This window comes from Mesoplodon bidens (assembly GCF_964165515.1).
Source record: "Mesoplodon bidens genome assembly, chromosome: 5".
Lineage (NCBI taxonomy): Eukaryota > Metazoa > Chordata > Mammalia > Artiodactyla > Ziphiidae > Mesoplodon > Mesoplodon bidens.
This window is the reverse complement of record NC_138161.1, coordinates 89762423-89789960: the sequence shown is the minus strand read 5'-3', so window position 1 is coordinate 89789960 and position 27538 is coordinate 89762423. Positions and strand designations below refer to the sequence as shown.

The window sequence follows — 27538 nt, the reverse complement described above, 5'->3', positions numbered from 1 at the left end:
GTTGGGGTATATACTCAAAAGATCTGAAAGCAGGGTATCAAAGAGGTATTTGTACACCCATATTCACAGCAGCATTACTCACAATAGCTAAAATGTGGAAGCAACCCAAATATTCACGGATGAATAGATAAGCAAAACGTGGCATATATATACAATGGAATCTTATTTAGCCTTAAAAAAAATTCTTCAGTATGCTACACCATGGATGAACCTTAAGGATATTAGACTAAAGGAAATAAGCCAGTCACAAAAAGACAAGTATTGTAGGATTTCATTTTTATGAGGTACTTAGAGAAGTCAAAATCATAGCTATAGAAAATAGAATAGCGATTGCCATGGGTTGGGAATAAGGGGGAATGGAGTTATTGTTGGATGGACATAGAGCTTTAGCCTTAGAAGATTAAAATAGTTCTGGAGATGGATGGTGGTGACAGTTTCACAACGATATGAATGTAATTAATGCCACTGAAGTGTACACTTAAAGAAGGTTAAGATAGTAAATTTTATGTTATGTGTATTTTACCACAATAAAAAATGGGGGGAAAATCAGTCAGTGCAATTCACCATATCAACGGTTTAAAGAAGAAAATCATGTGATCATCTCAATAAATGTGGAAAAAGTAATGTGTTAAAAACTCTCAGCAAACTAGGAATAGAAATAGCTTCTTCGATTTTGGTTAAAGGGCATATACTAAAAATCCTACAGCTAACATCACTTGTAATGGTGAAAAGTTGAATGCTTTCTCCCTGAGATTGTGAAAAAGCAAGGATGTCTGCCCTCACCATTTGTATTCATTTTATAGTAGAGGATACAGGCAGTACAAGTTCCTTGGATAACAATTAAAAGAATAATGCATTACTATAAGTTAATAGAAGAAAATAATTATCATTATTAAAAATGTTTGGTTAATCTCAAAGAAAGGCAGAACTGAGAGAAGCTTATCTCTAGTTGGGAGCAGAGACAGCAGTTAGCAACAGGGGGAAGATAATGAATGAAAGTTCTGTTGTTTGTTCTTTGCTTTAAAACTAGAAGACACTAAAGCTTGTTTTCATACTGGTGGTAAAAATCCAGTATTTTTAAAAGTGGTTAATATAATGAGAAGAGGAAACAAATAGAAAGTTCTTTGAGCAGGTGGCAGGAGATGCAATCCAGTGCATTAAGAAGGATTAGTATTCGATAGTGAGAAAGGCTCTTCCTCAGAGCCCACTTACTCATTAGCACAGTAGGAACAGTTTTGGGGGCTTACAAATGATTTTAGGGGTCCGCAAAAATGTTTTCATTAATTTTAAAGCCATAATGTCCTGCTCTTCCTTCATCGAATCACAACAAAACTAGTATGGAAGCAGATCCAGGACTGTTGGCAGATTTGGTGGTGGAATTAGAGAAATCACCCATCTGATCACTTTTATATTCTCTATAAGATATGAGATTATCTGGCAGTAATGACTTGGTACCTTAACAGAGATTGAACGAATTAGAAAAGTAAAAAAATATATACAATAGACATTTCTGAGAATAGTGAGAATAGAGAAATACAGAATGCTGAATAGGGGTGGGTGCTCATTTGAAATCAGAGATCATGCATACAAACAGCAATGCCGTTTTGCTAGGCTGTGTGATTTACCCCCGAAAAAAATAAGTGGCTCAATTCATGTAGTCTCTGATGTGTGTTAGTCAGTTGCCACTCAGGGAAAGAGGAGAAAGGACAAAAGGAAATTCTTGCTCTCTCCCCTTGGCTTGATATCTCTTCCTCACTTAAATATACATATATCTCCTTAAGTGAAAGGGATTTACTTTAAACTTTAGGATAATTTGAAACTTTTATAATTCTCAAAGACATAAAATGGAGAAAATGTGGATCCATATTTGGTTTACAGAATCATAAATGGCATGGGTTTGGGAAGATAGGGCAAAATCCTGGCTACTCACAGCTGTGCAACCTTGGACAAGACGCTTAACCTCTCTGAGCCTTTATTGTCTTCAACTGCAGAAGGAAGAAACAATATCTAAATTATAATGGTTTTGATGAAGATTTATTGACATTATGTACAAGGAACAATTTAGTGCAGTGCTTGTATGTGACTGTTACATTATTAATTAAAGGAAAAACTCCTGTCAATGAAAGTTATTAACAAAAATTGAAACATAATCAAATCTTCATATATGGTCAAAGTTTTAATATGATCCCAAAAGTGATCAGGAGGATACACACATAGCTCTTTTAAAAAAATTATGTCCTTGGAAAATCATTCTTTCATGCTATTATTCATTTATTTATTGCATAAATATTTATCTAACATATGCGCTATGCCCAGCACTTCCTGAGTGCTGGAATACAGTGGTGAATCAGGCTTCTGAAGAGTCCTTTAATCCTGGCATTTTTTATATGTCACTGAGTTTAATTCCACATAACTCAAAGTTTCACATGCAGAGAACAAGTAATCAAACCAGCTTCAGTTCTCAACTCTGCTCTTTCTTTAGGGAACTATCTTGGTTATTTTGAGGACAGATAACTGCTAACTCACATTGACTTTTCTGCATGACTTCTTTTCCTCTCTAAAAGAATCTGCCATATACCTGATATTTTTAAAAAATTAAGCCCTGCCTTCTGATCCCCTGTGGCTCTCCCTATGATGGCATATGATAAATACATTCTTGATCAAAGCTGATCATAGATAGCAACATATCTGAGCTATCTCAGCTTTGCTGTCCATAGAAATGCCTGCACTAAGTTATAATTCAATGTTATGAACTAAGCTGTTATCAAAAGCTGATACAAGAAATGCCCATTTTTAAAGTGTTACTCTGTTTTCTGTAAAACGTGTGTTGAAGACATTATCCAACATTGTTACTCAATATCCACACAATAAATTTCATCTAGAACATAGGGATAGGAGAGTATTTGTCTCACCAGATAAACTTTTATGTTTTCTATAATCTGACAAAAGTAGTATAGCACAATAGTTAAGATGATGGCTTTGGAGTCAGAAAGATTTGGATTTGAGGCCTACTCCCAACTTTTTCTGACAAGGGAAATTAAAATTTTAAGTCTTGGTTTTCTCAATGGTAAAAAGGAAATCCTGGATTTTTAAGAATTCAGTAAGATAATACATGTAATATACTTTACAATATCTTATATATAGTGAACACTCAACATTATCTTTATGTTTACTATGAGAAATACACAAACCTACACTTTTTCTCTCCTGCCATAATTGGCATATCTAGATTTTCTCCCCTACTGCAATTATAACCTTGCCCAAGTTTTCCGGTACAATAATTTTCTCATTTTTTCTTCTAAACTTTTTCAATGATGCTTTGTTTACATATTTCTAAATTTATTCAATATGGAAGATGCCTTAAGTGTTTTTTAAGTACGTGGGGGTATAAATATCTAAAGAACAGAAAACATTCAAAGAGATTCTATTTTGTAGAAAAATATAAAATAATAAAGCATTTCAATTAAATAAAAAATTATTTTATCCAATAAATAAATGATACTGAAACCAAAATAATGTTAGATCCTTATTGTGTTTGTGTGTATGTGCATGTATATATCTGTGTATGTATGTGTGTATATATATTTGTGTGTGTGTATATATATATATATATATATATATATATATATGTATATAATTCTAGCTCTTTGAGAAATGCTCATTATAAAAGTTTCAACTTATCCTAAAGTTTAAAATAAAAATCTCTTTCACTTAGGGGGATATACATATATATGAGAGAGAGAAAAAGAGATATGGAAGCCAAGGGGAGAGAGTAAGAGCTCTTATTCTTTCTCCTCTTTCCTTGAGTGGTAATTAATTAATTTATATACATAATATGTATTTTATGTATATGTGTATTATATATGTTTTATATGTATGTTTATTAAATATTATATATGTACTACATAAATATGTACAATTTTAACTCCCCCCAAAATGTAGAATAAATTCTCATTGAATACCTAAATGCTGCATGAGAGAATTTTTCTAAAGGTAAAATGAAAGAAAGGGACAATAAAGAAAAGATCAATGCCTCACAGGTTTAAAAATCTACAGCTTAGCAGCTAAAACTTCTAAAAGCAAATACTGAAAGGCAATATAGACACTGAGGAAAAGATTTACAATAAATAAGACACATATAAACTTATAATAGTTACTCTAAAACATAAACATAAATAAATAAAAGGGGTTCTTATCAACAATAAAAAATAAGAATTTCTGATTGAAAAGGGGACAAAAGATGATGAATAAACAGCTTACATTGATGGCCATTCTAATACGTGTGAAGTGATATCTCACTGTGATATTGATTTGCATGTCCCTGATGATGAGTGATGTTGAGCATCTTTTCATGTACCTGTTAGCCACTGGGATGTCTTCTTTGGAAAATGTCTGTTTAGAGCCTCTGCCCATCATCAAGGAGACAATAGATAGAAATTATTGGTGAAGACGTGGATAAAAGGGAACCGTAGTACACTGCTGGTAGGAATTTAAATTGGTTCAGTCACTATGGTAACAAGATGGAGGTTCCTCAAAAAATTAAAAGTAGAACTAACACATGATCCAGCAATTCTACTTCTAAGTATACACCCAAAGGAAATGAAAACAAGATATCAAAGAGATATATGCACTCCCATATTTACTGCAGCATTATTCACAATATCCAAGATATTGAAACAACCTAAGTGCCTGTCAACAGATGAGTAGATAAAGATGATATGGTATTTACATACAGTGGAATAGCATTCAGCCATGAGAAAGAAGGAAATCCTGCCATTTGCGACAACATGGGTGGAACTTGAGGGCATTATGATGAGTGAGGTAAATCAGACAAAGAAAGATAAATACTGTATGATATCACTTACATGTGGAACCTAAAATAACCAAACTCATAAAAACAAAGAGTAAAATGGTGGTTACCAGGGGCTGGGAGATGGGGGAATAAGAGAGAAATTATTTAAGAGTACAAACTTGCAACTAATAGACAAATAAGTCCTGGAGATCTAATGTACAACACAGTGAATATAGATAACAATATTGTATTATAATCATAAAACTTGTTAAGAGACTAGATCTTAATGATTCCCACCACAAAAAAGAAATGATAATTATGTGATGTGATGAAGGTGCTATCACTACAACAGTAATTATATTGCAATGTATAAATATATCAAATCAACATGTTATACACCTTAAATTTACACATTATGTCAAATATATTTCAATTAAAAAAAATTACCGGGCTTCCCTGGTGGCACAGTGGTTAAGAATCTGCCTGCCAATGCAGGGGACACGGGTTCGAGCCCTGGTCTGGGAAGATCCCACATGCCATGGAGCAACTAAGCCCGTGAGCCACAACTACTGAGCCTGCGCATCTAGAGCCTGTGCTCCACAATGGGAGAGGTCGTGACAGTGAGAGGCCCGCGCACCGTGATGAAGAGTGGCCTCCACTCGCCACAACTGGAGAAAGCCCTCGCACAGAAACAAAGACCTAACACAGCAAAAAATAAAAAATAAATAAATTTAAAAAAAAAAAATTACCAAAGAAATAAAATACACAAAAAAATTTAAATGTCAATTTCAATGGCAGTAAGATATGCAAATCAGAGATATAATTTTTATTTATTTTTTTTATTTTTTTAAATTATTATTATTATTTTTTTGGCGGTGTGTGGGCCTCTCACTGTTGTGGCCTCTCCTGTTGCGGAGCACAGGCTCCAGACGCTCAGGCTCAGTGGCCATGGTTCACGAGCCCAGCCGCTCCACGGCATGTGGGATCTTCCCGGACTGGGGCACAAACCCGTGTCCCCTGCATCGGCAGGCGGACTCTCAACCACTGTGCCACCAGGGAAGCCCGGAGATATAATTTTTAAACCATCAAATTGAGAAAGTTTTAAAACTGATTACATTTCCTATGTATGCTGAAATAGATATTCTTACATATTATTGCTAAGAGTTTAAATTGCTAAAAGTTATCTGGAAGGAAATCCAGTATAAAGTATCAACAATTTAAAAAATATTCTATCTTTACCCCCGTAGATCTTAAAATTTAACTTTAATCCAATAATTCCACATTTAAGATTTCACTCTAAGAATACAATCATATTTTCATGTGAAAGATTAATGTAGAACTATTATGCACAATGTAAATTTAGAAACAATCAAATTATCTAACAATAATTGGGGAGAAGGTAAAAATCAGAATGTACATCCATTATCTCACATGTTATGTGGTCACCAAAAATTATAGATGTTTAAATAATAATATAAGAAAATGTTTGTAATAATATTAAATAAAACAGAGGAAAGCATTACAATTAGTCTATGACTATACAGTTTGATAAGAAGTCCTCTAATATATACATTACATATTTAAATATATATATAATATCATATATTTTTATATTTGTATACTTCATGTTTATATATCATGTACTGAATTAATGTATAAAATAATTCTACATATATAGAAATATATATATCATATATATGTTAGAGTACATATGATCATACTCAATCAGGAAGACAGAGATCAAGTAACAAAAAAAGCTAAAGTGCCTTTTCAAAGAAAAGTGATAAAGCTTTTTTATTTCTTGCTAAGGTGGCAAATTAGTACAGGATGCTGGCTCCCTCTCTCCAAATCACCTCTGGAAAACCTATAAAAGTATGAGAGAAAAGCACATTCATAAATTATTAAAAATCTGAGTTAACTCTGAGGAAACCGATGTTATCATGAGTTGTATGTGTGATAGAGCACGTGATTGGAGCCTGGTGTGAAGGCAGTCAGAGTTGACTTTTCTTATTTATACTGTGAAAAATAATACACATAGAGAATACATAAAACCAATAGCTTAAATTATTATTAAATCATCAGATGAGCACCAAGCAGGTCAAGAAATGGAGCCCTGCCCGTATGCTTGAAGCCTGAGCATGCGTCTTTGCAGTCAAAACTTCCTACCTACACTGCTCATTCCACCTATACAATCTAACCACAACTGTGACTTTCACGTACACCTATTCTTGTTTTTCTGTATAAAATTATCAACTCTATGTCTCCCAAAACACTTGAATTTTTATTTAATTTTTGAATGTATTATTAAGTAATGAGTTTGCTCCATTTATCATCATCTTTGGAAATTGTTTTCAACTATACACCTTTAGGAATTATATTGCCTCAGATTTTTTACTTACTCTTATATTCATTAATTCATTCATTTCTAATAAACATATGGAGATACAGTTTACAGTCAATATAATGAACCCTTCTAAGTGTACATGTGTATGGGTGGTTTAAACCCTCATGTACCCCCCCCCACCAAAATCAAGATATGGAATATTTCCTTCATCTAAAAAAGCTCCCTTGTCCCATTTCTAGTCAATTCCCTCTAGCACTCATCCCTGGATGCAGAAAACCACTAATTTGCTTTCTGTCAGATATTGTATTTGACATTTCTAGAGTTTATGTAAATGAGATCACACAATGTAACTTTTTGTGTCTGACTTCTTCATCAGCATAATATTTCTGAGGTGTATCCATGCAGTCATGTGTCTCAATAGTGCATTAGTTTTTATCTTTTTATACATTGTTTAGGTATACCAATTTTTTTTAATCCATTCACCTGTTTATAGATATTTGTGATAGGGCCCTCTTTCAGCTATTAATTCTGATATGAACATTTATGTCCCCTCTTTATTCATGGTAGCATACTTTCTTCTGAAGTCTGCTTTGTGATGTTAATATAGCCAATTAATCTTTTTTATGCTTAATATTTTTATAGCAAATATCATTCCATCATTTTACTTTTAAACTTTTTCTTTATATATAGAATTTCTCACAGACTACATATTTTGGGGTTGTTTCATCCAATCAGCTAATCTCTGTCTTTTAACTGGTGTGTTAAAACCACTTATATTTAATGTTATAATTGACATGTTTAGGTTTAAATCTACTGTCTTGCCATTTGTTTTCTACTTGTTTGATGTGTTCTTTGTTCCTCTGTTTTTTTATCCCTCCCTTCTTTTGGATTGAGTAACTTTCAGTATCTCACTATCTCTACTAATGGTTATTTAGCTAAAACTCTTTTTTAATATTTTCTTAGGGTTTTCTTGCGAGTTTATAAGCTTAACAAAATTTACCTCCAAATAATATTATAATATTCCACATTAAGAGGATTATCACAACATAGTACCATTTCCCTCTCCAGCCCTTTGTGCTACTGTTTTCATACATTTTTACTTCTATATATGTTACAAAGACCACAATAAATTACTTGCATTTTTGCCCTAGTCAATTAGCTTTTATACAAATTTAAAACGGAGAAAAATTGTTTTTTATTTATTTTATTTATTTATTCTATTTATTTACATCTAAGTTTCCTTCTTGTATCACAAAGAATCTCCTTTGACATTTCTTGTCATGCAGCTGTATTGGCAATAAATTCTCTGATACTATGTTTTCCTGAAAAAAAATTAATTTACCTTTGTTTTTGAGAAGTATTTTCTCTGGATATAAAATTCTAGGTATTCCTCCCACCCCTCCCCACCTCAGCTCTTTAATGATGTTATTCCTTTGTTTTCTGGTTTGCACAGTTTCTGAAGAGAAGTTGTCTGAGGTCATTGCTATCATTGGTCCTGTGCATTTGATGTAGCTTTTTTCATCTGGCTGCTCTCAATTATTTTCTTTATTGTTAGTAGTTATCAATTTGTTTATCATCTGTTCTGACATGGAATTTCTGTGTGTGGATTCTCTGAGTATCTTGGAAACATGGTTTATATTTTTCATCTTTTTTTCAGACCTAATTTCCTTAAGTTTTTTTTTTTTTTCCTTCTCCACACCTTTCTTTCTTCTGGGATTCTAATTAAATGCATGTCATATCACTTGATGTTTCCCCCACAGATCACTGAGGTTCTGATCATTCCTTTGGCAGTCTTTTTTTTTCATTCTGTTTATTTTGGATTGATTCTATTGTTATGTCTTCAAGTTCAATGATATCTTCCTCTGCAGCATCTAATCGGCTCCTAATTAATCCAATAAAATTGTTGCCTTTATTATGTTGAGTCTTCCAATTTATGAACACTATATGTTTCTCCATTTATTTAGGTCTTTGATTAATCAAAATTTTGTAATTTTTAGCATACTGATCCTTCTAGATATTTTGTTACATACATATCTAAGTTGATCATTTGGAGGGAACTATAGTAAATAATATTTTAAAAATTGATTTCCTGGGCTTCCCTGGTGGCGCAGTGGTTGAGAGTCTGCCTGCCGATGCAGGGGACACGGGTTCGTGCCCCGGTCCAGGAAGATCCCACATGCTGCGGAGCGGCTGGGCCCGTGAGCCATGGCTGCTGAGCCTGTGCGCCCGGAGCCTGTGCTCCACAGCGGGAGAGGCCACAACAGTGAGAGGCCCACATACCGCAAAAAAAAAAAAAAAAAAAAAATTGATTTCCTTTTCAACAAAAAGGAAACAGAATTATAATTGATTTTTATGTGTTAACCTTGTATCTTGTGACATTGGAAACTCACTTATTAGTACTAGGAGTTGTGTTTTGTTTTTCAGAATCCTTGGAATTCTATATATAGATAATCATTTGTGAATAGGGAGACTTTTATTTCTTCTTTTCCAATTCCTACGCCATTTATTTCTTTTTCTTTCCTTACTACACTGGCTGGGAGTTCTTATATCATGTTGACTAAAAGTGGTGAGGGTGGATATCTTTGCTTTGTTCCTTAAGGGAAAAAGCATTAAGGGATCTTTTTTTTTTTTTTTTTGTACACGGGCCTCTCACTGCTGTGGCCTCTCCCGTTGCGGAGCACAGGATCCGGACGCGCAGGCTCAGCGGCCATGGATCACGGGGCCCAGCCGCTCCGTGGCATGTGGGACCTTCCCGGACCAGGGCACGAACCCGTGTCCCCTGCATCGGCAGGCGGACTCTCAACCACTGCTCCACCAGGGAAGCCCCATTAAGGGATCTTAAGGGAAAATCATTCAGTGTTTCATCATTAAGTATTTTGTTAGGTTTAACTTTTGTATACATCCTTTTATGAGACTTATAAAGTGTTTTTCCCTTCCTAGTTTTCCAAGAGTGTCCATCATGAAGAGCCGTTGGATTTTGTTAAATGACTTTTATCCATCAATTGATATAATGATGTAATTTTCTCAATATAGTGAACTATCTTGATTGATTTTCCAACACTGAACCATTCTTACACTCATGAGATAAAACCCTCATGAGCCCGATGTGATTGCTCCAGAGAGAATTTGTATTTTATTCAGCACAATTACCCAAAACACCATGCAGTGGCATTGTTCCTGTTAATTTATCAGCATGGGGTTTACTGTGCCAGAATATGTACACATATTATGTGAATAGTATAATGTTGAAACCCAAACCTGCAAGAGAGTTGGCCTTCAGTTACCATTTCTCAAGACAAACTTTTTTTTTTTTTTTACTTAGACCCTAAGGCAAGATAAAGAAGTTTCCTTGTCTTCTTACTTTGTTGATGTGCTAGATTTTACTAGTTTACTCTTTTTTTTTTTTTGGGTGACAAGAGATGTTTATTCACACTTGATCCTTTGCTATAACCACACGTGCAAAAATACATAATTTAAAGTCAGAAAAATATAATCAGGTTGATGTGACCTCCCTTCCTCCCCTCTGGCCCAGCCTTCCCAACTGGCTCCCTTCAAAACCCTGGAGGGTGGGGGACAGGGATCACTTCTTGGCAGCTTCTGCCTGGGCTGCCAAATCTGCCTCTTTCTGAGCAGCCAGGAACAGGGCTCGCTCCTTCTGGAAAGCTGCCAGCTCTTCTGAACTGAGGTCCTTCACCACACGAATGCCCAGGGAATGGGCAGAACCAATGATGGAGTGGACAACAGAGGACAGGGGCACATCCTGCAGGGCGAAGGCGTCATCCTGAGCTTTGACACAGGCGATCTCATACACGTGCTTCAGTGTCACTAGGCTTGCCACCTCTTTCCCTGTGTGCCGGGCCCCCTTCTCAATCCCAGCAGCTGCCTTCAGGAAGTAGGAAACAGTGGGTTGGCTAATTTTGATTTCAAATGTCCTGTCAGGCTTCACAAAAATCTTGGTAGGCAGAGGAATGCCTTCTTTGATGTCCTTGGTCTTCTCGTTGAACTCTTAAATTGGGAGATTTTTAGGATACTTAATGGCTATAGCTAGCCAAAAGTGGGAGTCTATATCATTTTCACATTCATTAAAAAAATAATCATTCATGTTCAAAGTTCCATGCACTGCTCTGTCATTACCATCTTGCCTAACTGTATTCTTTTTTTTTTGTTTATTATTTTTAAGTAAATAGTCCACAGAAACTTTCAGACATGTGTGGCAAAAGCAAGTTCTTGCAGCAGCACCAAGATAGAATGACAATTTGAGATCACAGCTAACCAGTACAGAGACAATACAAGGTCACATCAAATGTGGGTAGCTCGTCTTAAAGAGCCAGTTAGTAAAACCAACAAAACAAAAAACAAAAATGGAAAACAAACAAAAAAAGTTCTAACCCAAATAACATGGTGAAGAGTTTAGGAGAAACCACAAGAGATTCCTGAAACCTCACAATACTCCCTTTTGGTCTAGAAATGCCCACTGGAGACCTGGCAACTCTCATGAATCTGACCTTTCTCTACCTCTTCATTCCTCCGAGACAAATGCTTGTTTTCTATCTCATGTCATTTCCTCAGGGTTCTGCTGTGTGTTAATAAGTTTTAATAAGATGGAAAAATGCATGCTATTGTGTTTGGTAGCAAATGATTTACCCAGGAAATATGATGTCTTAACTTAATTAAAATGCCTGTCTCCACAAAGCCCGCAAGGAGCAATGTTAATGGTGAGATTTTCAGACATTGTGTCAGCCTCATAGAGATCCATTTCTCACTGTGAGGGAATTTGGCATCCTTCAAGTTTTACTACCACTGAATGGAAGATCAAGTTAAGCTTCCACCCTGTACCCTAAGCACCCAGTTGATTTCTAAAATCAACAGCATTTATATGAAAGTGAAGAAAAGTTTATCAGACACAATGGAATTTAAAAGTTTTGAATATGGGAATATACTGATGTTAGTGCAAACTACATGAGAATGAAAAAAAATAGTTAAAAAGAAAACTCTGAGTGGAGAGACTTTTATTAGAGCTTCATTTAATATTTATATTTTATTAATACTGCCTTACACAATAAGAAAGTCCTTAATTTAAAAAATATCTTTTAATTTCTTTTTGTATTTTTAAATTATTGATTAAAATTTATGAATAGGTGATACATTTGCATGATTCAAAATCAAAGCTGAGAATTACCATATTCTGTAGTCAGGTATTCTAGCCAAGGAGAAAACAGATTTTATCCAATATTTCAAAGGGCACATCAGGGAAAATGTACCCTTCATAAATATAGAAATATCCAGAATAACAGAAAAAAAATAAAATCTCTGCCTTAAATTTTTCACATTGAACAATATCAGACTGAGTGACTGAAAACTTTTTGCATTTAGGATTAAATGCCTTGCTATACAACTACACAGATATTCAGCTTACCCCTGCACAAGAATGCCTTAGGAAGCAATACAAAATTATAACGAAAACCTGAACTGCCCACAAAGAGGAGAAATCTCCAGCAGATAGATACACTAGGACTGTTCCAAAAGAGACAGACTTCTCTTGTCTTCCTTCCAGGCTAAAGATTTTCACCACTTCCTTACTGAGGAGGAATTAGAAATTTCTATCTACACATCATTGAAAAGCATATATGTATATGTATGTATGTATATATATACACACACACATACATACACACATGCATATATAATTAAAGTTGGGGAAAAAATGACTTATTTGCTATAGATACTTGGACTTGTGGATCCTACCTGACTATTTCAAACCCAAAATAGGCTCTCCAGTTAAGCAGCACCCTTTCCAGAAGGTGCTCTATCAAGACAAATTTCTTACTATATGTACCACATATCACAAATCATAAACTGTCACATTATTTGCAGCATGATGACAATGCTTATAAATGCACTAAAACACAAGGCATCTATCAATAGCTTATATTTCCATTTAAAGAAGATTATAGGGAAGATAATAGAATCATAAAATTTTAGAGCTGGAAAGAACCTAATAACAATAGCTAAACTCAAATAACACTAATTAAGTGACAGCCAGTGTTCTGTATATTTTAAAAATATTAATGTATTTGATTCTGAACACAAGAGGACAGCTACTATTACCACTCCCATTATATACAGATGGAAATTGAGGCACAGACAGGAAGTTTAGTGAATTACCCAAGGTCATGTAGCTTAATAATTTTTGAGGTGGGATTTGAAATTGGCTCCAGAATCTGTGTTCTTAACCACTGCAAGTCTAAGAATCATTTCTAAGTAAATGAAGGTAGACAGTATTACAACGAGGATAGAAATATTGTGTTGGAATCACATGCAAAATTTATGACCATTGTCATTCATATTTTCAATTTTCAATTATTGCAATGTGACTATACTTAAGAAAAATGGATTTGGCTGTCCCTCTTGATTAGTCTAAGCAATTATATACTTTCCTTGATCTTAAAAAAAAACTACAAAAGTCTATTAACTCTGTAAAGAATAATAGGGCTCATTTTTTTATGGAAAGATAAAGGCTTGAGCCTGCCACTCTTAATCCTCAGTGAATGTTTAAAACTTAAGACTATTTTCACTTAATACAAAATGATTTTATTAGAAATAATTGAAGTAATTACTCCCAAATTGATCTATGCTTCCCACTGCTTCAGATTTCTACCCTTTTTCTTTTGAGTTTTCAATGTTTCAAATGTAAAGTGCTTTGAGACTTTTGTAGAAAAGATACTTTTAAAAATACACACTGTCAAAGTGTTACCAGTTTCTATAAAACTCAGTTATATCAGGCAGTGTACATATTCAAATGTTGAAGTGACTCATCTTAGATTCCCTGTGCTGCTTATATGACTTATAACACAGACATAACTGGTTTTAAACTAGAGAACAAGAGATTGTCACTCTTTTAGTAAGACGACCTTGGATGAATGAATAAGTGAATTAAATTTTCTGGTTTCTTATTTATTCCTAACTTGAAGGAAATCTCTCTCTCTCCCTGCTTCTCTCTCTCTCTCTCTCTCTTTCTCTTTCCACTTGAAGTTTACAATATCCATGGTGCTCTGGGGGCCTAAATGTTGTTAAAATCTCAAAGAATGGTCTCAACCACTGCCACACAGATGCTACCTTGAATTCTTGAAACATAAAACAGGAATTTGAAATCAGTTTCTAAAACTAAACAAAGGGAAGAGTTTGTTTTTAAATACGATTATTATCTCCTCAAATATTGCCTTAAAGTGCTTAGTAAATTTTAACCAGCTTCTTTTTTTTTAAATGTTTTTCCAATGTTCAATGAGAAAAAAAAATGTATTATTTTATAATTTACAGCATGTATAGAACGATGTACTTTTCTTATATTGGTCCATATGTATTTCAAATCACAGGAGCCATATGTGGCAGTCTCCCACTTGTCCCCCACTGTCCATTTCATCCCTTCATCCATATTAATAGAATTTTTAGCTGGGCACATGGCCACTCTGAATACAGATTACATTTCCCAGTCTCCTTTGCAATTAAATTAGTTGTGGCACTGTGACTGCGCTTGGCTAACGTGATGAGAAGAAATGTGATGAGATGAGAAAGTAAAGAAAAGCAGCTTGTGAGATCTCTGGGGAATATTCCTGAAGAAACAATGCAGTTGCACCATTTGCCTCCCCTTACTTCTTTCTCTATTCATTGTTTGGGGCAGATGCTGACATCCTGAACCATGAAGTCAAGACCTCATAAAGTAGAGCCACTCAAGCTAATTGTGAGTCCTCAACATCATAGACTGCCACTCTAGTTACTGGCAGATAGACATAACTTGGTCTGAAAATGAAGGTATTTTTCAATTCTTAGAGCAACCCTCAGACCTCACATGTGCACGAACGGGAAGTGGTTTACAAAGAAAATCATACTGCTCCTAAAAGTCATGCTGCACACTCTCCAATGCCCAACTTAGATCCGACTAGGATGGATAACAGATAAGAAGAAAAGCACCAGAAACCATTACCAGGAGGCACGAAGGCCAACGAACAAGACAGTTTCTACTAAGACAGCAATACTTACTAGGTGATCTAACCAAGGAATTCCTTTTATTGATAGAGAAGACAGTCCTCACTCTTCCTGCCCATGGTAATTTGATAAATCCTCTGTAATAGTAACCCCAATTGTCTCTTTTCTCTGGATTGGAGCTTTTATTGTGGTTATGATCCACTGTATCAGTCCACTGTATCCAATCAAGAGAGAGAAACCACACAGTTATTTGAACAGGGAAAGTTTAATATAAAGAATTATTAACCATAACAGAGGATTTAAATAATGGGAAATTGGCTAGTAAGAATAAAGAGAATTCTAAAGAATATAAGAATAGCAGATATAAAGACCAGTCACTACCCCTGGGACTGGGACAGAGTATCCAAGGAAGAAACCCTACATGCACAGGAGTGAGATCCTGACCTTGGTGGAGAGGACATGACATGGCCCACTGCAGAGCAGACCAGTCACTGCAGAGCTCGGCCAGTGTAACTTGCTAGAAAACTGCCCTCTGCAACGTGTCAGAAATCTACCCTCTAGGGTGACAGGGAAATTTGTTCATGCGGAGGTGTCTCACCAGAGGCACTGCACTGCTATATCCACCTGAGGTGTGTGTGATGGGAGTTAGCTGTTGGCCATGGGATGCTGCTAACTGCTGTGCATTGGAAATCGTGGCACTGGAGAATCCAAGGGTGCTACAGGTAGTAGGCCGTCTGCTACCAAATCGCCTGAGCAGGGTGATGTGCCGTAGGAAGCAGGGGGATGCTGGGTGCTGCCGCCACTGTGCACTACAGGAGCTAGACACTGAAGAATCTGGGAGTGCTTCCAGAGCCCGATTCTGGAGAAGACCACACATGCTTCAGGAACCACAAAGCAAGTGAGCCCCTGAACCAGGAACGGAAGCAGGTTTCCTCCTGCAATGTCTCTCCAGTACCCTCTACTGACCAAGTTCCAGTGCCAGCTGGAAAAATAACAATATTTAAAGGATCCACATACGTTTTCACGGAGCAGGCAGAAAAGGTGAATTTGGAGTAGAGAGCTAGTAAATCGGTAAGTTGCACACCCACCACTGTATACTGAGTATGTGGAGGCAAATAATCTACCTGTTAATTTTGATTCACTGGACTATGACAAGCCACAACCACACAGAGAAAACTACACACCACCAGAAAATATGGACTTTGAACTGGATGTAGTCGTTTGATGAGCTTTTGGGTCATTTTTCTTGTGGAAGGAGTTACTGTTGTTCCATGTGTGGGGAAAACAATGTACAGATGACCCTTGAACAATGCAGGGGTTAGGGGCACTAACACTAGTGCAGTCAAAAGTCTGTGTATAACTTATAGTCAGCCATCCTTATATGACATTCCTCCATATCCGAGTTTCTGTATCTGTGGAGTCCACCAACGACAGATCATATAGTACTGTAGTCTTTACTATTGAAAAAAATCCATGTAAAGGGGACCCACACAGTTCAAACCTATGTTGTTCAAGAATCAACTGTGCACAGATATTCGATTGCAAAAGGGATGCACAGTGGTACTGATTTCCAGTTGTCCCCCATATCTGTCCTTCCTTTCTTTCAGAATATAATTCTTAACTGGGCACATGGCTGCCCAGAATAGAGTTTATTTTCCAGCCTATAGCAATCACGCATTGTTAATAGCAGTTCATTCATCAGTTCTGGCCACTGAGCCAGAAGGAGAAGTGTGTAGAGGCTTTCAAGAACCTCCTTTAGGGAATAGTGCATATTACCGACTTCTTGGTTCCATCCACCATCTTTTTTCTTGGACTTTAGGTCTCTTCATCTTGGACTAGAGAGCAAGGCTATGTACAATGGAATAAAAAGACAGGTGCCTGAGTCTCTGACACTTGTAGCATACCATGCTAGCCCTGCAATATTTACTTGATCGGTTTTTATGTGAGAGAAAAGTACATTTCTACATTGCTCAAGCCACTGTTTCGGTTTTTTGGCTTTTTTTTTTAACCACAATTGAGCTTAAACATAATATATTCTGTCTTTAAGTAAAACTATCATTTCTAACTATCTACAGATAAACTACTCAGCTAAAACTCTGATTCCCCTCTGTTGTTCATAATGTCCTTTTGACCAGTTAGTTTGTAAGTAATAATTTTATAGCAGGAAGTAGTTAATAAGGTAAAAGGTAAATCATATATATCATGTTATAAATATAAATAAAGAATTTGGGGATTTGGGGCTATTGTGGATTATCTAGGCCAGACATATTCTATCTGGTAGCATGGATGACAGAAAGTTGGCTATAAGGTATATTTCTCAAATGAACATCCAAATATTTCAAAGATGATATATATTTTTATAAAATTCATGTGATTGGGTTTGATTCATTTTCCTGTGCCAAAGATAAATTTAGTGGAAGAGGTGTGAGACTGAATAAGCTTTCCTGATTCCCCTTTGCTGTCTCATTAACATGAAAACATTGCCACCTCAAAATAATACAAAACACACAAACCACCACAAGAGACAGATAAGCAAAAATTTCTCTTTCTAATGCTTCCTAAATATATACAAATAGATAAAAAGTAGGAAATGATTGTAGATGACCTCAAGGTTTGAAGGGGATTAGTAAAAAATGTTAACAAGGCCAGTTTTTGAAATATTTATAATATAGCTCATATTTTAGCTTGGTGAAGTGCCAAAATTCAGTTCACATTAGTGAAAAAGAAGGAGAAAATGGAGAAAACCCAAAACCCAGTTATTTCAAAAAAAGAATTCCAAGGGTTAAATATGAAAGAAAAATATCAGTATATAAATATGGGTAGTTAAAAATGATAGCAAGGTTTGCATATTAATGGATGATTACATAAAGAGGAGATAATATACTATTGAGGAAAATCATGAAAATCACATACTTTAACCAGGGTCCAAATTTTTGTTATAATGTTTGTTATGGACAAAATGTGTCCCCCCCCAAATTCACATATTGAAGCTCTAACTCCCAATGTGATTGTATTTGAAGACAGGGCCTAAAAGAGGTAATTAAGGTTAAATGAGGTCATGAAAGAGAAGCCTTAAGCCAGGATTAAGGATAATCAGGATAATCCAAGGATTATCAGAAGAGGAAGAGACACCAAAAGTTTGTGTGCACAGAGAAAAGCCATTTAAGGACACAGTGAGAAGAGGGAGAGAGAAGAAACCCAAGGAGAGAGAGCCACCCAGTCTGGGGTATTTATTATGGCAGCCCTAGCTGACTAATACGATCTTACAATATGGTCACGAAAGCAATAAAATAAATGCAATTAATAAGAACCTACTATGTGCCTTGGCCCTAATTCTAGGTTTATTTAGGCTAAATTCTGTCTTGAGTTGGTCATCAAATTAGCCAAACTGTCTTTGTCCATGTTTGATGTCTCTCTGTCTCTCCCTGCATCTTCTATTCCATTAGTGACAACCAAGAAGTATGTAGTAATATTTTCTGTGACAGGTCTCAGCCCCTTGATTACAATCAACAAGCTTATTAGCAATTGTTACAAATGTTTAGGTAAAGAATAAGCACTGACATTAATACCACAAATGCCAACGTATGTCATACATTCATAACAAAGCTTAGTGTCGACAAAGAGGGCAAACTCATCCACCAACAGGCCAAAAGTACAGCTAAAGTTAAGCTACCATTTGATAGTTGTATTTCCTAATTAATCAACTTATATTTTCCTTGCATGTCTTTCATAGCCCAGGAGACTTGAGGGAAAAATCACTTAAAATAATTTTAGGGGAGCAAAATACCACAAGAGAAACATCAAATTTTCTTAAATATTTTAAGAAAAACCTCTCCCTTTTATGCCATTTTTAAATTTTTGTATGTTCACAGAACTATGTTAGACAAAGATAACAAACTTGATGCATAACAATTTTATGGGTTTAGATGTTCACTTTATTATTATTATTTATTATTATTATTTTTTGTGGTACACGGGCCTCTCGCTGTTGTGGCCTCTCCCGTTGCGGAGCACAGGCTCCGGACACGCAGGCTCAGCGGCCATGGCTCACGGGCCCAGCCGCTCTGCGGCATGTGGGATCTTCCCGGACCAGGGCACGAACCCACGTCCCCTGCATCGGCAGGCGGACTCTCAACCACTGCGCCACCAGGGAAGCCCTAGATGTTCACTTTAAAAAAATTTAACTTCAACTAGCAGAATAGAATAAAAATTATTCAAAATAAGTTTTAGTACATGGAAGAGACATTGTTCAGATTGACCTGGTACTTAAGTGGGCCTTAAAGCATCATACTATTTTTAATTCAGGGCAATGTACTAATTAGCTGTGTGGCTTTGCTAAAGTCCCTTGACCTCCCAGGGTCTTAATTTCCTCAAATGTGAAAACAGTGATGTAGGACCAAAGGGTTTCTGTGGAAGATTGGTGCAGAGATGGCCTCCAATTTGCTCCAGCCTGCTTGTATCCATGCCCTTGGGTAACTCTTTCCACACTCATTTCTGGCTCAACCATGTGCTTGGCTTTGGCCAGTGGGACAACAGCAGATGTGATTCAAGCGGATTTGAACAGTGCTTTCACATTTGGGATGTCCCCACTTGCTGCACTTGGAACCCTGACATGTGAGCAAGCCCAAGCTAGCCTGTTGGAGAATGAGAAACATGCTAGGCTGTCACTCTCACACTCATTGCTTTAGTCAGCAGCCAGCCCACCACCTGATCACCTGGCTTTGGTCAGATCATGTAGGACCAACCAGACACCATTCCAACTTGCTAACTGCAAGCATATGTGTGATCCCAAATGAGATCACCCAATTCCAGCTCAGACTAGAAGAACTTCCCAGCAGAATACTAAGTTAAATAAGTGGATGTTGTGAAGTCACTAAGTTACCAGTGGTTTGTAACACTAATAGATAATAATAGTTCCTAAAGTCTTCTTTAGTTCTAAAATGTTATGATTCTGGATTCTATGTTATAAAATTACAAAACACAGTCTTTGCAGACAGAGAATCTGTTCAAGTATTTCCATTTGGAAAAAGCTTTGAGCCTCAGAGTCCTACTCTAACATACACAAGCTGACCATCCTTCCCGATTGGCCAGGGACAGTCCCAGCATCCTCCTGTTGTCCTAATGTAATTCTTAATACCACTCTTTTTCTCTTTCAAAAGTGTTTCAGCTAAGTCAATAAATTATATGGTGGTCTTAAAATATATTTCCTAGGTTTGGAATCAGGAAAAATGAGATTAAAAATAATATTGATTATTATGATTAGTTTTTGATAAGCAGTCCATATCTTTATTGAGCACAAAATATGCAAAGCCCTACTACAGGGGTCATGGAGATACAAAGATGGACAAAACATGGTCCATGAACTCACAAGTTTACAATCTACCATTGCTATGAATGGAACTGTGTCTTCCCAAAATCTGTATGCTGAAGCCTTAACCCCCAATGTGATGGTATTTAGAAAGGAGGCCTTTGGGAGATAATTAGATCTAGATAAGGACATGCGGGTGGAGATCTCATGATGGGATTAGTATTCTTAGAAGAAGAGACACCAGAGAGCTTGTTCTTCTTCTTTCTCCTCTATCTGAGGACACAGGGAGAAGGTGATCATCTATAAACTAGAAAGAAGCCCTTATGAGAAATCAATCATGCTGGCACCTTGATCTCTGACTTCCCACGCTCCATAACTGTGAGAAAATTAATTTCTGTTGTTTCAGACTCCCACTTTATGGTATTTTGTTATGGCAGCCCAAACTAAGATGACCATATAATTCCTCTAAAATATATAAACTGTAGAAAGCCAAACACCCCAGGTGTATGAAACAACTTGTATAGTGAACATGTACATGTGAACTTATTTGTGTACTCAGTACAGTAGCTAATAGGAAAGATTTTAGAGCCAAGTTGCTTGTGATCAACATTCACATGAATACTGTGACCTTTGGCAAGACACATCCCTTTTTTACCTCACGTTTTTAATCTTGAAAATGGGATAATAGTAATAACATTTAATTCATCATACTTTTGGAACTATATACATATATATATAAAACAATATTTTAGCACTAGTGCTACTTAAGTATGAGATATTATAGGGAAAATAGTAGAAGTGCTTTCCTTTTTTCCTACAAAAAAGAAAAATGCATTAATAGAATCTTGAAATTTATGTATTTATATGCTATATTACTTAAATTGAACTACCTTTGAACTACAGTAGAGTCAAACCTTGGAGCTTATACTCACTGAATGAAATATCAGGCTCTGACATCTTTAAATATCTCTTCTGAGTCACCATAGTTGATTTTGTCTAAATTTAATTCATGTATGATGTAATATTTGTACTGTCAAAAACAAAGCAATATTTTGTTCATTCAAATGATGAGTGTTGTCATTAGTTGTTATTAACTGATTAGAATAATACTCATTAAGGTTAGAATGCTAATATATTATGATTATATTTATTCTTTTGTTTGCCAAACTAATTTAGATGTGTTTTGAGTTGCCAAGGAACTTATTTAAGACTGGAACAATTCTTAATGGTTAAATGAGTGAATCACTTGTTTAAGAGAAAATGTGTCCGAATAGGACATAATTGGGTATCTTAGAGATGTGTTCTAGTTGTATTATACACAGGAATATAGATATGTACTTCAGGGTTGATAATGGTGTTCTTTATTATCTTGAACTGACTTTAAGGAATTATATGTGTATGTTACATATACTGTTGACCCCTTGGGGCACCAACCCTCCCTACAGTCGAAAATTCATGTGTAACTTACAGTCAGCCCTCTGTATCTATGGTTTCTTCATATCCATAGATCCTTTCTATCCGAGGTTCCACATCTGCAGATTCAACCAACTGAGATTGTGTAGTATTGTAGTATTTACTGTTGAAAAAAATCTGCATCAAGTGGACTCGGGCAGTTCAAACTAGTGTTGTTCAAGAGTCAAATATAATAGAAAACTGCTCTTGCATTTGGCTATTATTTATAATTTTTAACTTTGTAAGTACATGTTCTTTATCAAGTCTTTTCTCAGATCTGGCCTTCACACTAATGACTGATACATGCTGTATTTTTTCCAGCTGCTATTGATACCAGTGGACCAGAGCAAAAATATGATTTGAATTGTGCTTTATGTTGAATGGCTCTTGTATTTCTGAGCCAGTATAGGCAATGTTTTAAATAAATTCAGTCGCTAAAGCTACCTGACAAATCTTGGCTCATAATCACCAAAAGTGATTTCTTTCACTTGATTGTTCCATTGACTTTAAAAATATCAATTTTATTTTGGTTGTACATATCAAGACCAAATCAGCATATATGAACATGAGAGCATTATCCTTAGTTTGGGGCTTACAAAATTAATAGCACAAATAAAAGAGAAAGTGTATAGGATTTGAATACAAGCTCTCTAATTATAAAAAGAGCAAAAACAAACAAAAAATATCACATACCTTCATCCAGTTACGACTCAGAACAAGAAAGAGCTAGTACTAAAAGTTACATTTATCCCGTAATAGTCACTATTTTTAGGGCTGTCTTTATATGAGTATTAAAGTAAAGCACAGAAAGTAAAAGAAATGAAGGGTCCTCAAAATTTGCCCTTGATAGAAATGTCAAAGAAGCTATAATTTTAGTCATACTAGGCATATATACCTAGCTAAAGGTACTCTTTCAAATGCATAGCACTTGCATTTTAGTGACTGCATTTTAGTTTTATTTAAAAAAAATTTTCTAACCCCCCACAGTCAAATTCTAAGGATTAAAAGTTGAAAGAACAACAAATGCAAAGTGAATAGTTTTTTCTGAGCCTCCAACCTTATATATGGACAAAATAACTTGTAAGACTAAAGGAAAGTAGGAAAGATTATTTGATAGTCACGAACTGCCTGTTGAGTAGAAGTTTGTGGCAGATTTTTGCTTGAGTGCCTAACAAGTAGAGGAAAAGAACTGTGCCTTAAGAACTATAAGTAATATAAAGGTTGAGGGGTTTTAAAAAACAGTAAGCACAGTGAATGGCAGCAGTAAATATGACCCCCAAAAAGGCTAATAGCATTTTAGGCTATTCTAATAGAACTAGTGAACTGGCAAATCCTTTCTATTTTATTCTGGACAATCGTGGTGAGGTATAGATGCTACACTTAACATAATGTGTATCAACAAGAGTGACCAGAGGAGAGTGACGAAGACGGTGAAAGAATTCAAAACAATATTCAGTTGAAAGGCATGTAGATTCAAAACAGACATGAAGGAGAAAAGACTCGATAGGTGACATGTAGAGGTCATGATGGTAACATGCAAATAACTGAAGTAAAAGGAAGAAAAAGCACACTTGTTTTATTATCGGTCCCCAATTTTGTCGGAGAGAGATTTTGTCCAATAATAAGAACTGCCTAATAGGTCAGACTCTCTAAAGAAAGAATAGACCACCTCAAAAGGTATTATGTTCCCATTCACTGAAGTATCGATTCAGACCACACAGATGTTTAGCAGAAATGCTGTAGATTCAGTAATATAAGAGTAAATGAGCTATATAATGTTTAATGTTCCTTCCAAGCCTAAGGAGCTTGACTGCAGGATACTCAAATAGACAATTAGCTAAGAGAAAGTAAAAACTATTTGTTTTTATAATGAGTGTGAGTACCCATGAAAAAGGACCCATTCAACACATAACTCCAAAAATTTCAATATCATAAATTTTGTCAGCAAATTTTTTTTCGAAAGTGAAAGAGGTCTAAAAGGTAGGTATAAATTTACCTGATTAAAAATGCAATTGCTTTCTGATCTGAGATTTAGTTAAAGAGGAACCCAAAGGTTTGAACTTGAAATAAGAAAAAGTAACAGCAAACAACATTTAAAATTTAAAGTGGGCATGAGGTGATATTTCCAAGAAATATAAAGATATTTTTATAAAGATATTTTAATGTGCAGCTCATATAGGAGAAAAAGAAATGTATGGCTTCTTTGTAAGAGAAAGAAAACTGCTCATGGAAGAATGCTATGCTCTCAATCTTTCTAAATGTCCTATACCCATGTATCTCAAGGAGCTCATACGCTGCTTCTGTTCTCAAAGTTCCCCAACTCAAACTGCCCTGCCTGCATATATTTTCACAGGCACCACCTTCAGTACCTAGCTATTTTCTGTCCCCATCTCCTGAACTACAGGTGGATTTAATCTCTGACTTGTAGCCTCTCAGGCTACATGGTCTCTAACTTTCCCTCACTATTCCTTTATGGCAACCCATTCTAGATTCCAAAAATATGGGAATTATGACCCTTCTTATCTATACATTCCAGAAGGAGGATACAGTTACCATATGCGATTTCAAAATATTTAAGAGGGATGTACTTCAATAAAAATTTATTTCCTGTCTTACTTCTTATAGATGTCCATGTCACACCACAGAAAATCAATTTTGAATAATTTTGGTCGCTTTGTGAAAGCTTCTTAGGAATTGTCCAAAGATGGTTAAAACTTCCTAGACCCTAAAGGCCATCCTCATACTGTTCATAAGACACATACAAAACCCCAAATCCCTTGTATAAGAGTACAAGACATGCCTTAGAACATTTACTGAATATTGTTTCTCATACTAAGAATTCTTTTTTTTTCACATTTTAATAACCATCACAAAACTATTTTCATTCCAGTGTTCAAATATGCCACTGGATCTGTGAGTACAGTCAATTTATGTTTTGTTGGATCAACACATGTAAATGGAAATCAAAACAGTACTACTACTGTTATGTGGAGCTTAAGCAATTAACATTTAATTGCTTAAGAAACATCAAATTTTTTTCTTTCTGAGACTGAAGAGCTCACCAGGTATAAACTGAGACCCAAGATTAAGAATCACTTCTACAGCATTCATGACTAGGGTGGTCCCAGATAAGGTTGGATGAGTCTCTCCAATGTGCCATTGTTAAATTTATTTACCTACCTCAGAGATATATTTTGAAGCAAACTCATGCTGACACACTCATCGGGTGCACCTCTAATCACACTTAAAGTTGGACAAAGACAACAGTAAGCTCCTTTCACAGGTGAGGGAGCTGATGAGTAATAGCTGTCAACAACACTTCCAGATAGAAATCACCACTTTTATTCTTTTCAGTGCATAACCCCAGAGTTTCTATCAAACATTTGACAAACAACTTGTGTATTTAAAAAGAAAACTATTTTTTGAGACAAAAAAATATCCTTCAATATCTGTAGCAACCTACAGATAATACATTGTTAGGAATGTTTCTTCAACAATATACTTGGCATTAGGACTGTTTCTTCAACAGTGTAAACTGTCAAATCAGATGTGTCAGAAATGCTGACATCAACTGACTAAGACTGGTAAAATCATGGCTGGAATGAATGGAATTTAAGAGGGCATAGTCAAAGAAAGAATTAATGAACACTCATGGTTCTTTATTTTATTCTTATATTCATTAGATGCCCAGAAAGGAATGTCCCTAGAACACCTTAGTTTAACTTCCTAAAAAAAATACCTTCAGTTAATTACTCCTATGTGGTATGCTCATAATTTTAAAGAAGATATAAGGAATTACCACTTGAAGTGCTTTTATTTATCTTCCCCAGGTAATATGTAAAACTACCTAGTTAAATGGCAGATACACAGTAATACATGGTAACAGTAAATAAAATTGAGACGGATTGTACTAGCATCATATTGTTGGTCAAAACTTAATTCCAAGTGAACTAAATCCTCCAGATTTTTATAGGAATTTCTTTTGTGCAGGTGTCTACATCTTTTACATATAAAGTTAACCTTTATGTTTAAATTCATAATCCTCCCAGTTTCTATTTTAAATTTATTCCACTTGTTTTGCTGAAATATTCTAGTCTCCTGGAATAATTTTAAATCTTAATCCTGAATTTACGATACTTCCTAGTGTCCTGAAAATTTCATAAGCATTCCTCTCATCCTTTCATCCAAACATTGCTGACAATAGTGACTTACACAGGGCCAAGGACAAAACACTATGATATTTAATGGATGCACTTTCAAGGGCAAAGATTTGTTGCCCAAGGGAGAATGACAGTACAGTGATTTAATTCTATTCATTCTTAGAGCAAATGTGGCTCATTCAGCATAATTTCTTAATTATGATCCAAATGAAAATGTAAAAGAAATTATTTCAGACCAAAGTAAAGGCATATAGAATGAAGATAACTGTGTAATCTACTTTATGTCCATGAGAGATTTAGATCTTTTATATTTAATATTAATCACATCTAATTCTTTGACTATCTCACCAACATCATTTAAAATCATAATTAGCACTAAATAGCAAGAGAGGATCACCAACTTGGAGGTCATGGAATGAAGCCAGAGTATTGACAATGGAGTCTACTAATGCTATTGGCTTCAACAAACTCCACAAGTTTGATGGGTGCAAAGCTTGGACATTCTGGCAGTAGCTGTATGATGAAATGAAGTGGCACCATTGTGCAGCAGGTACATTTAAAACACACAGGCAGGGGCTTCCCTGGTGGCGCAGTGGTTGAGAGTCCGCCTGCCGATGCAGGGGACACGGGTCGTGCCTCGGTCCGGGAAGATCCCACATGCCGCGGAGTGGCTGGGCCCGTGAGCCATGGCCGCTGAGCCTGCGCGTCCGGAGCCTGTGCTCCTCAATCGGAGAGGCCACAACAGTGAGAGGCCCGCGTACCGCAAGAAAACAAAAACAAACAAAAAAACACAGGCAGCTTGGAACATGGCAAGTACTCAAGAAATGGTACATTTTATGCAAAATGATGAAACTGCAAGGGGAGAAATAGAATGACTAGTGACTCCAGTTGTAAACTAATATGCAGCCTCAATGCATTAGGGAAGAAAACACAGCCCTTTGAGTCATGGTCACAGATAGCAACTGCCTTTGCTTATATCTTCAAAAGGGAAGAGCTCCTGAAGACACAACATTAGCGTTTCTACTCGTAATATTTGCAAATATGAAATTATGACCCTTACTAAAAATGCAAAGAACGAAAACAGCCTGTGTCTAGAATACCACATCCCTATATATGTATTAATATGGAGAAAAGATTGTGTAACATTTCAAGTTATTTTTCATATTGCATATGTTTTAATTATGAAAGTCAGTGGGAAACAATCTATCAGAAAGCAACCACTCTGAATTAACATGGCAGAGTCAACCCTCAAGGAGGTTCACACTTGACTCCCTCTTTGTGCAGGAGGGGCCAATATTAAACAGGCAGCATGAAAAGGAATCATCAGGCGGCATAGTGCCATGAGACGCACTTGGCAAAGTGAAATATCTGGGCTTTGGAATCAAAAAAGACTTAGGTTTAAAAAGAAGAGATACATGTATATGTATAACTGAATTACTTTGCTGTACATCTGAAACTAACACAAAACTGTTAATCAACTATACCCCAGTATAAAATAA

The 27538-nt window shown here is 35.8% G+C and overlaps 1 protein-coding gene across 1 annotated transcript; it reads right to left on the bottom strand.

Moving 5' to 3' along the window:
* Window positions 1–10540: 10540 nt before the first annotated feature.
* LOC308617946 (large ribosomal subunit protein uL11m-like) lies at window positions 10541–15996 on the bottom strand (the record flags this gene model as incomplete). The annotated part of the gene is made up of 2 exons (XM_081235350.1): window positions 10541–11139; window positions 15718–15996. The coding sequence occupies 2 exons, from the start codon at window positions 15994–15996 to the stop codon at window positions 10717–10719; spliced, it is 702 nt and encodes a 233-aa protein (XP_081091476.1). The 3' UTR covers window positions 10541–10716.
* Window positions 15997–27538: the final 11542 nt, after the last annotated feature.